The sequence below is a fragment of the Sinohyriopsis cumingii genome, chromosome 1 (assembly GCF_028554795.1).
Source record: "Sinohyriopsis cumingii isolate HCF-2022 chromosome 1, ASM2855479v2, whole genome shotgun sequence".
Lineage (NCBI taxonomy): Eukaryota > Metazoa > Mollusca > Bivalvia > Unionida > Unionidae > Sinohyriopsis > Sinohyriopsis cumingii.
This window is the reverse complement of record NC_142961.1, coordinates 3,216,513-3,228,613: the sequence shown is the minus strand read 5'-3', so window position 1 is coordinate 3,228,613 and position 12,101 is coordinate 3,216,513. Positions and strand designations below refer to the sequence as shown.

Sequence of the window (12,101 nt, the reverse complement as noted above, 5' to 3'; positions counted from 1 at the left end):
ATACAGTCGCAAATCAAACAACGAATTAGTTTTTAAGTCATATACAATACAGTAAACCATAAAAGACCTTTATGGACTGAAAAGCATTTTTCTTTGTGGAGATGTCCTTTGTAGATAATGTGCATCAAGTCAAAATAAAAAAAGAACCCACACACAAGTTTTGTCCTGCATCACCAGGTATACTTCATTCTGACGTGCCATTAAGGCAAGTTTCAATATAACTGTAAAGACAGAACTATTGTGGCTAACATAACAATTTTATATTATTAATTGCTTATTTAGCAATAACAACAAAAAAACACGTCAGACCTACGAGAAAGGATGATTACACCAGTTAAAAACAGGTGTTTTAATACATAGGCACTTACAAGACCTATTTGTTTTGTACTTGACATCACAATACTGACCGTTATATGCAGGTGGTTTCTATAACAGAATGGACCATAAACAGTAAAATAAAACCTAGAAATTTCAATAACATGGATTTATACCTAGAGCCACCAGGAAACTGTCTCTCCTCCTGACTTCTTCAGAATGGACACTACTAGACTCTAAGGCCAATCCTCTTGCCCACTGTAAAATAAAAAATATACTTAGTTCTGTGTGTGCCTGTGTTTGTGTCTGTGTGTGTGTTTGTACTGACATCTAAAGATACCCCATATATCACCAATTCAAATTCAAATAATGTAAAAATGAAACTGTCAACAATGACCAAAGTAATGTTTAAAAAAATGATTTTGCTGAACATAAAACAATCAGTAAACAGATGAATAACACTGAATCAAAGAAGCAAGTCTTCCCACTTTTCTCATTATTCCATTCCATACAGCCCCATTATAAACCACCTATACCAGCACTGGACTATAAAGTAAATTTGTTATTAAATACTTTCACATCCATTCACAATATACCCATAGTTTTAACTTTGAATCTTATATGATGTTTAAGCTGAACAATGTAATACAAAAACTCCTTGATGAATAGAACTTTATATCAAATGAAATTTTGAACTTTCCTAACCTCAAAATAGTTTTAATGAAAGGACCTACATGTAAAAATTAGCAACATTATAAATATATTTTATACAGTATAATATTAGAAATACATGTTGTATAGTAAAATAATACAAATTCATGTTATACAATATAATATTAGAAATACATGTTGTACAGTAAAATAATACAAATACATGTACAGTATAATATTAGAAATACATGATATACAGTAAAATAATACCAAAACATACTGTACAGTATACTATTAGAAATATGTTGTACAGTAAAATAATACAAATACATGTTGTAGGATAAAGCTATTAATGATGTACCTGAAGAAACTGACCAGAGAACTGCTTCCTTCTAATAACCTCAACAATAAGCTGGGCATAGACCTGTGGGGCATCATGAATCTGCTGAAGAATATCCAGTCGTTTACTGAGACGCTTCAGGCTCTCATGGTAAATCATCAGCTTACCATCCACATCGGAGATCTTTTTCTCCACGTACATGACCCATCTGACAAGAATAAAAGTAAGAAATACCATCCATATTATGCCAATCTAATTTCATCACTTTTAGGAAATATCAACAGCAGTTAGAGAAAATTCAGTGACTCAAGACATAAGCCATAAATAATGTGCTTTGGTTTGTTTGCTAGACTTACAACTGAAAGAATACAGGTTCAAATCCTACAATCAGATCAGCCTGGATCATCTAAGAGGGTGTCTCCTTGGACAAGGCATTTTACTCCAATTACCTTGGCACTAAATAGCCGATTGTGTTGCCATTGCCATGTCCACATAATAAAAGCTTTACAAGAATTCTGCTCAATGTTATCTCTCACGTGATGTACTGTGGCATAATTCAAATACCTTGGAAGGTTGTAAGAGCATAAAAAAGTAGTTTCATGATCAAAGCACCAATCAATTTTCCTGTATAGCAGTGTCTGAAACTGAGCTTAATCATGATACAGACACCAATGGCCAAAAGTAAGCGATCCCCATGTCCTGCTTAAGCTGTAACAAAGTGACACTATTGCTGTCATTCCATTAGACAGAAAAAACTGAGCTAAATGCAAAGTCACGATACTGACACCAATGGCCAAAAGTAAGCGATAAGCTTTAACAGTACGACAAGAAATGAGCTTCATCTTATTGCTGTCATTCAAGTAGAGAGGAAAAACAAGAATTCAATGCAAACAAGTCTTTCCTAATTGTCATCAAGACTGCAAATTCTATGTGAAAAGTAATACCAATCTTACATACACGTTCCAGTATTCATCTAAAAATAGAAACTGCATGAAAAGATTCTTTTCAGATGGAGAGGCACAGAAACACATTGTAAGGTATTTAAGAATACGCAGTTACATCAAAATTTTATTTACTGTAAGAATAGCAACTCAATTAAAAAAAAATACTAAAAGGATGTGAAACTGGTTATGATAATAATATGTTCCACTGACCATAGATGGATCACAATAAAGTCCCAGTATTACTGACCATAGATGGATCACAATAAAGTCCCAGTATTACTGACCATAGATGGATCACAATAAAGTCCCAGTATTACTGACCATAGATGGATCACAATAAAGTCCCAGTATTACTGACCATAGATGGATCACAATAAAGTTCCAGTATTACTGACCATAGATGGATCACAATAAAGTCCCAGTATTACTGACCATAGATGGATCACAATAAAGTTCCAGTATTACTGACCACAGATGGATCACAATAAAGTTCCAGTATTACTGACCATAGATGGATCACAATAAAGTCCCAGTATTACTGACCATAGATGGATCACAATAAAGTTCCAGTATTACTGACCATAGATGGATCACAATAAAGTCCCAGTATTACTGACCATAGATGGATCACAATAAAGTTCCAGTATTACTGACCACAGATGGATCACAATAAAGTTCCAGTATTACTGACCATAGATGGATCACAATAAAGTCCCAGTATTACTGACCATAGATGGATCACAATAAAGTCCCAGTATTACTGACCATAGATGGATCACAATAAAGTTCCAGTATTACTGACCATAGATGGATCACAATAAAGTTCCAGTATTACTGACCATAGATGGATCACAATAAAGTCCCAGTATTACTGACCATAGATGGATCACAATAAAGTCCCAGTATTACTGACCATAGATGGATCACAATAAAGTTCCAGTATTACTGACCATAGATGGATCACAATAAAGTCCCAGTATTACTGACCATAGATGGATCACAATAAAGTCCCAGTATTACTGACCATAGATGGATCACAATAAAGTTCCAGTATTACTGACCATAGATGGATCACAATAAAGTCCCAGTATTACTGACCATAGATGGATCACAATAAAGTCCCAGTATTACTGACCATAGATGGATCACAATAAAGTCCCAGTATTACAGATGACAGGATGAAGCAGAAAGGATTCTGCGGAACACATCAGCTAAACAGTCGATCTTATCCCATTAAGGTATAAACCCAGAAAGATACTAAAATGTTTCATTTAAATACAGTAACTGACTTTTAAAAAAGTCATTCAAACATAGTTGACTCGACAGATGCTGTTACTGTCACAACCAGAAAAGTTAGGTCTAAAGCTGGCCATTCTCAGTTGAGACAATAAATTCCTAGAGTGGACACGAATAAAAAATAAAAGTATTTTCACATCATTGATGCACCTTACATGATTTAGCCTTATCAAATTTGATTTTTGATGAATAATTCTCTCTCCAACCTGAGTCTGGTATGAAGGTTCCCCGAAAGATCCTCTTTGGCCATGCGGCATTTTTTCTTGACCTCTCTCAACTTCTTGTGATGTTTCAGCATCTGTAAAAGCTGACTCTTATGACTGGAACAAAGGTCCGGCAAAATTGATTTATCCTTTAAGTTGGACACTCGGTTTTGGTTGTGAACAAAGCCCTGTTTGAAATAGAGGTTATTGTCTTATAACAATATAATTAATTCTGTACTTACTGATGGATTGTTTTTTCTCTGAGCTATAGTAAATGTTATTCAGTCAAGTAGGTGTTCAACACAAAATATTTCAGTAAATGATGTCATTTTTTAAAATTTGATTCTACGTACCTCGGCATATTCTTTTAGAAGGTCATTATTTACCATAAAGTAATCAATGTATAAGTACATGGACATTTCTGGACAAGATCAACCTAAAAGTGTGATTCAGTATAATCCAGATTGAATGTTGCATGCTGGGATCTCACAATGAAAGCTACACATGTTGATAAACAAATTCTTACTACCCTATATTGCCACGATTAGACTCAGCATGCTCTTCTACCTCCTGACCACCACTGTAAGTCCAATGCAATCAATAATTTTGTATGGAAGTTTCTTGACCAAGTTTATTTCATGACCAACACTTAAGTCCAATGCAATCAATAATTTTCTATGGAAGTTTCTTGACCCAGTTTATTACCTCCTGACCACCACTGTAAGTCCAATGCAATCAATAATTTTGTATGGAAGTTTCTCGACCCAGTTTATTTCCTGACCACCACTGTAAGCCCATTGCAATCAATAACTTTGTATGGAAGTTTCTTGACCCAGTTTATTACCTCCTGACCAACACTGTTAAGTCCAATGCAATCAATAACTTTGTATGGAAGTTTCTTGACCCAGTTTATTACCTCCTGACCACCACTGTAAGTCCAATGCAATCAATAACTTTGTATGGAAGTTTCTCGACCCAGTTTATTACCTCCTGACCACCACTGTAAGTCCAATGCAATCAATAACTTTGTATGGAAGTTTCTTGACCCAGTTTATTACCTCCTGACCACCACTGTAAGTCCAATGCAATCAATAACTTTGTATGGAAGTTTCTCTACCCAGTTTATTACCTCCTGACCACCACTTAAGTCCAATGCAATCAATAACTTTGTATGGAAGTTTCTTGACCCAGTTTATTACCTCCTGACCACCACTGTAAGTCCAATGCAATCAATAACTTTGTATGGAAGTTTCTCGACCCAGTTTATTACCTCCTGACCACCACTGTAAGTCCAATGCAATCAATAACTTTGTATGGAAGTTTCTTGACCCAGTTTATTACCTCCTGACCACCACTGTAAGTCCAATGCAATCAATAACTTTGTATGGAAGTTTCTCGACCCAGTTTATTACCTCCTGACCACCACTGTAAGTCCAATGCAATCAATAACTTTGTATGGAAGTTTCTCGACCCAGTTTATTACCTCCTGACCACCACTGTAAGTCCAATGCAATCAATAACTTTGTATGGAAGTTTCTCGACCCAGTTTATTACCTCCTGACCACCACTGTAAGTCCAATGCAATCAATAACTTTGTATGGAAGTTTCTTGACCCAGTTTATTACCTCCTGACCACCACTGTAAGTCCAATGCAATCAATAACTTTGTATGGAAGTTTCTTGACCCAGTTTATTACCTCCTGACCACCACTGTAAGTCCAATGCAATCAATAACTTTGTATGGAAGTTTCTCGACCCAGTTTATTACCTCCTGACCACTACTGTAAGTCCAATGCAATCAATAACTTTGTATGGAAGTTTCTCGACCCAGTTTATTACCTCCTGACCACCACTGTAAGTCCAATGCAATCAATAACTTTGTATGGAAGTTTCTCGACCCAGTTTATTACCTCCTGACCACTACTGTAAGTCCAATGCAATCAATAACTTTGTATGGAAGTTTCTCGACCCAGTTTATTACCTCCTGACCACCACTGTAAGTCCAATGCAATCAATAATTTTGTATGGAAGTTTCTTGCCCCAGTTTATTTCCTGACCAACACTTAAGTCCACTGCAATCAATAATTTTGTATGGAAGTTTCTCGACCCAGTTTATTACCTCCTGACCACGTCTTAAGTCCACTGCAATCAATAATTTTGTATGGAAGTTTCTCGACCCAGTTTATTACCTCCTGACCACGTCTTAAGTCCACTGCAATCAATAATTTTGTATGGAGGTTTCTCGACCCAGTTTATTACCTCTTGACCACCACTGTAAGTCCAATGCAATCAATAATTTTGTATGGAGGTTTCTCGACCCAGTTTATTACCTCTTGACCACCACTGTAAGTCCAATGCAATCAATAATTTTGTATGGAGGTTTCTCGACCCAGTTTATTACCTCTTGACCACCACTGTAAGTCCAATGCAATCGATAATTCTGTATGAAGTTTCTTGATGATTAATGTGCAGAGCATTCAATAATCTCGATTGAATAGACTTTGGTTTAAAAAAATTATTATTAAATTATAAAAGAAAAATTTATATTTAAAATGAGTAAATGCACATAAATGACCTGTGAGGCTGTAGTTAATTAGAGCTGATGGATGGCATTGAAGGTTATTTATCGCCTGTGTGGGATTCATTCACAAAGTGACAAAATCTAATAGCTGAGACACTGCTTGCTGTGAGCCAAGAATCCAAATTCTGTTTCTTTCTCAAGATGTCTTGCTTGAGTGTGAGCAATGAGTATACAACTAGTTTAAGAAGAATCTGATTGACTGTTTATCCTTGTAGGTAGTTAAAATTATTCATTTGATGATGGTCATTCAAAAAAAATAAAGTTTGAACATTACAAAATCCAGAGCTTTACTTATTTATTACAAGTATTTTACTTATATTAAAATCTCTATTAAAAAAAAATAACAGGTCAAAACATAACCGCTAACCATGTATGATGTAGTCCTTATTGAACCCCTGATCTACTAGAGTGAAGAGAATTATGTAAATCTCCCTGATCTACTGGCGTGAAGTGAATTATGTAAATCTCCCTGATCTACTGGAGTGAAGTGAATTATGTAAATCTCCCTGATCTACTGGCGTGAAGTGAATTATGTAAATCTCCCTGATCTACTGGCGTGAAGTGAATTATGTAAATCTCCCTGATCTACTGGCATGAAGTGAATTATGTAAATCTCCCTGATCTACTGGCGTGAAGAGAATTATGTAAATCTCCCTGATCTACTGGAGTGAAGAGAATTATGTAAATCTCCCTGATCTACTGGAGTGAAGAGAATTATGTAAATCTCCCTGATCTACTGGAGTGAAGTGAATTATGTAAATCTCCCTGATCTACTAGAGTGAAGCGAATTATGTAAATCTCCCTGATCTACTGGCATGAAGAGAATTATGTAAATCTCCCTGATCTACTGGAGTGAAGAGAATTATGTAAATCTCCCTGATCTACTGGAGTGAAGAGAATTATGTAAATCTCCCTGATCTACTGGAGTGAAGTGAATTATGTAAATCTCCCTGATCTACTGGCGTGAAGAGAATTATGTAAATCTCCCTGATCTACTAGAGTGAAGAGAATTATGTAAATCTCCCTGATCTACTGGAGTGAAGTGAATTATGTAAATCTCCCTGATCTACTGGCGTGAAGAGAATTATGTAAATCTCCCTGATCTACTGGAGTGAAGAGAATTATGTAAATCTCCCTGATCTACTGGAGTGAAGAGAATTATGTAAATCTCCCTGATCTACTAGAGTGAAGAGAATTATGTAAATCTCCCTGATCTACTGGAGTGAAGAGAATTATGTAAATCTCCCTGATCTACTGGAGTGAAGTGAATTATGTAAATCTCCCTGATCTACTGGAGTGAAGTGAATTATGTAAATCTCCCTGATCTACTAGAGTGAAGAGAATTATGTAAATCTCCCTGATCTACTGGAGTGAAGTGAATTATGTAAATCTCCCTGATCTACTAGAGTGAAGTGAATTATGTAAATCTCCCTGATCTACTGGCGTGAAGAGAATTATGTAAATCTCCCTGATCTACTGGAGTGAAGAGAATTATGTAAATCTCCCTGATCTACTGGAGTGAAGAGAATTATGTAAATCTCCCTGATCTACTAGAGTGAAGTGAATTATGTAAATCTCTCTGATCTACTAGAGTAAAGCGAATTATGTAAATCTCTCTGATCTACTGGAGTGAAGTGAATTATGTAAATCTCCCTGATCTACTGGAGTGAAGTGAATTATGTAAATCTCCCTGATCTACTGGCGTGAAGAGAATTATGTAAATCTCCCTGATCTACTGGCGTGAAGTGAATTATGTAAATCTCCCTGATCTACTAGAGTGAAGTGAATTATGTAAATCTCTCTGATCTACTAGAGTAAAGCGAATTATGTAAATCTCCCTGATCTACTAGAGTAAAGCGAATTATGTAAATCTCTCTGATCTACTAGAGTGAAGAGAATTATGTAAATCTCTCTGATCTACTAGAGTAAAGCTAATTATGTAAATCTCTCTGATCTACTGGCATGAAGAGAATTATGTAAATCTCCCTGATCTACTGGAGTGAAGTGAATTATGTAAATCTCCCTGATCTACTAGAGTGAAGAGAATTATGTAAATCTCCCTGATCTACTAGAGTGAAGAGAATTATGTAAATCTCCCTGATCTACTGGCGTGAAGAGAATTATGTAAATCTCCCTGATCTACTAGAGTAAAGCGAATTATGTAAATCTCTCTGATCTACTGGCATGAAAAGAATTATGTAAATCTCCCTGATCTACTGGCGTGAAAAGAATTATGTAAATCTCCCTGATCTACTGGAGTGAAGTGAATTATGTAAATCTCCCTGATCTACTGGAGTGAAGTGAATTATGTAAATCTCCCTGATCTACTGGAGTGAAGTGAATTATGTAAATCTCCCTGATCTACTGGAGTGAAGTGAATTATGTAAATCTCCCTGATCTACTGGCGTGAAGTGAATTATGTAAATCTCCCTGATCTACTGGAGTGAAGTGAATTATGTAAATCTCCCTGATCTACTGGCGTGAAGAGAATTATGTAAATCTCCCTGATCTACTAGAGTGAAGTGAATTATGTAAATCTCCCTGATCTACTAGAGTGAAGTGAATTATGTAAATCTCCCTGATCTACTGGAGTGAAGTGAATTATGTAAATCTCCCTGATCTACTGGCGTGAAGAGAATTATGTAAATCTCCCTGATCTACTGGAGTGAAGTGAATTATGTAAATCTCCCTGATCTACTGGAGTGAAGTGAATTATGTAAATCTCCCTGATCTACTGGAGTGAAGTGAATTATGTAAATCTCCCTGATCTACTGGCGTGAAGAGAATTATGTAAATCTCCCTGATCTACTAGAGTGAAGTGAATTATGTAAATCTCCCTGATCTACTAGAGTGAAGTGAATTATGTAAATCTCCCTGATCTACTGGAGTGAAGTGAATTATGTAAATCTCCCTGATCTACTGGAGTGAAGTGAATTATGTAAATCTCCCTGATCTACTGGCGTGAAGAGAATTATGTAAATCTCCCTGATCTACTGGAGTGAAGTGAATTATGTAAATCTCCCTGATCTACTGGCGTGAAGAGAATTATGTAAATCTCCCTGATCTACTGGCGTGAAGAGAATTATGTAAATCTCCCTGATCTACTGGAGTGAAGTGAATTATGTAAATCTCCCTGATCTACTAGAGTGAAGTGAATTATGTAAATCTCCCTGATCTACTGGCGTGAAGAGAATTATGTAAATCTCCCTGATCTACTGGAGTGAAGTGAATTATGTAAATCTCCCTGATCTACTGGCGTGAAGAGAATTATGTAAATCTCCCTGATCTACTAGAGTGAAGAGAATTATGTAAATCTCCCTGATCTACTGGCGTGAAGAGAATTATGTAAATCTCCCTGATCTACTAGAGTGAAGAGAATTATGTAAATCTCCCTGATCTACTGGAGTGAAGTGAATTATGTAAATCTCCCTGATCTACTGGAGTGAAGTGAATTATGTAAATCTCCCTGATCTACTGGCGTGAAGAGAATTATGTAAATCTCCCTGATCTACTGGAGTGAAGTGAATTATGTAAATCTCCCTGATCTACTGGCGTGAAGAGAATTATGTAAATCTCCCTGATCTACTAGAGTGAAGAGAATTATGTAAATCTCCCTGATCTACTAGAGTGAAGAGAATTATGTAAATCTCCCTGATCTACTGGAGTGAAGTGAATTATGTAAATCTCCCTGATCTACTGGAGTGAAGTGAATTATGTAAATCTCCCTGATCTACTGGCGTGAAGAGAATTATGTAAATCTCCCTGATCTACTGGAGTGAAGTGAATTATGTAAATCTCCCTGATCTACTAGAGTGAAGAGAATTATGTAAATCTCCCTGATCTACTAGAGTGAAGAGAATTATGTAAATCTCCCTGATCTACTAGAGTGAAGAGAATTATGTAAATCTCCCTGATCTACTAGAGTGAAGAGAATTATGTAAATCTCCCTGATCTACTGGAGTGAAGTGAATTATGTAAATCTCCCTGATCTACTAGAGTGAAGAGAATTATGTAAATCTCCCTGATCTACTAGAGTGAAGAGAATTATGTAAATCTCCCTGATCTACTGGAGTGAAGTGAATTATGTAAATCTCCCTGATCTACTAGAGTGAAGTGAATTATGTAAATCTCCCTGATCTACTGGAGTGAAGTGAATTATGTAAATCTCCCTGATCTACTGGAGTGAAGTGAATTATGTAAATCTCCCTGATCTACTGGCGTGAAGTGAATTATGTAAATCTCCCTGATCTACTGGAGTGAAGTGAATTATGTAAATCTCCCTGATCTACTGGAGTGAAGTGAATTATGTAAATCTCCCTGATCTACTGGAGTGAAGTGAATTATGTAAATCTCCCTGATCTACTAGAGTGAAGAGAATTATGTAAATCTCCCTGATCTACTGGAGTGAAGTGAATTATGTAAATCTCCCTGATCTACTGGCGTGAAGTGAATTATGTAAATCTCCCTGATCTACTGGAGTGAAGTGAATTATGTAAATCTCCCTGATCTACTGGAGTGAAGTGAATTATGTAAATCTCCCTGATCTACTGGAGTGAAGTGAATTATGTAAATCTCCCTGATCTACTGGCGTGAAGAGAATTATGTAAATCTCCCTGATCTACTGGAGTGAAGTGAATTATGTAAATCTCCCTGATCTACTAGAGTGAAGAGAATTATGTAAATCTCCCTGATCTACTAGAGTGAAGAGAATTATGTAAATCTCCCTGATCTACTAGAGTGAAGAGAATTATGTAAATCTCCCTGATCTACTAGAGTGAAGAGAATTATGTAAATCTCCCTGATCTACTGGAGTGAAGTGAATTATGTAAATCTCCCTGATCTACTGGAGTGAAGTGAATTATGTAAATCTCCCTGATCTACTGGAGTGAAGTGAATTATGTAAATCTCCCTGATCTACTGGCGTGAAGAGAATTATGTAAATCTCCCTGATCTACTAGAGTGAAGAGAATTATGTAAATCTCCCTGATCTACTAGAGTGAAGAGAATTATGTAAATCTCCCTGATCTACTGGAGTGAAGTGAATTATGTAAATCTCCCTGATCTACTAGAGTGAAGTGAATTATGTAAATCTCCCTGATCTACTAGAGTGAAGTGAATTATGTAAATCTCCCTGATCTACTGGAGTGAAGTGAATTATGTAAATCTCCCTGATCTACTAGAGTGAAGAGAATTATGTAAATCTCCCTGATCTACTAGAGTGAAGAGAATTATGTAAATCTCCCTGATCTACTGGAGTGAAGTGAATTATGTAAATCTCCCTGATCTACCAGAGTGAAGTGAATTATGTAAATCTCCCTGATCTACTGGAGTGAAGTGAATTATGTAAATCTCCCTGATCTACTGGAGTGAAGTGAATTATGTAAATCTCCCTGATCTACTGGCGTGAAGCGAATTATGTAAATCTCCCTGATCTACTGGCGTGAAGAGAATTATGTAAATCTCCCTGATCTACTGGCGTGAAGTGAATTATGTAAATCTCCCTGATCTACTGGAGTGAAGTGAATTATGTAAATCTCCCTGATCTACTGGCGTGAAGAGAATTATGTAAATCTCCCTGATCTACTGGAGTGAAGAGAATTATGTAAATCTCCCTGATCTACTAGAGTGAAGAGAATTATGTAAATCTCCCTGATCTACTGGAGTGAAGTGAATTATGTAAATCTCCCTGATCTACTGGAGTGAAGTGAATTATGTAAATCTCCCTGATCTACTGGCGTGAAGAGAATTATGTAAATCTCCCTGATCTACTAG

General features: G+C 36.3%; 1 protein-coding gene across 1 annotated transcript in view; it reads right to left on the bottom strand.

Annotated features, from left to right (window-relative positions):
• LOC149806326 (RB1-inducible coiled-coil protein 1-like) overlaps window positions 1-12,101 on the bottom strand; it is a 102,017-nt gene that overhangs the window by 51,326 nt on the left and 38,590 nt on the right. The window contains exons 11-13 of the mRNA XM_089951634.1: window positions 3,753-3,937; window positions 1,328-1,514; window positions 492-573 (exon numbers count right to left, since the gene is read on the bottom strand). Of these exons, the coding sequence (XP_089807760.1) occupies window positions 492-573; window positions 1,328-1,514; window positions 3,753-3,937 (454 nt within the window). The remainder of the gene's footprint in view (window positions 1-491; window positions 574-1,327; window positions 1,515-3,752; window positions 3,938-12,101) is intronic.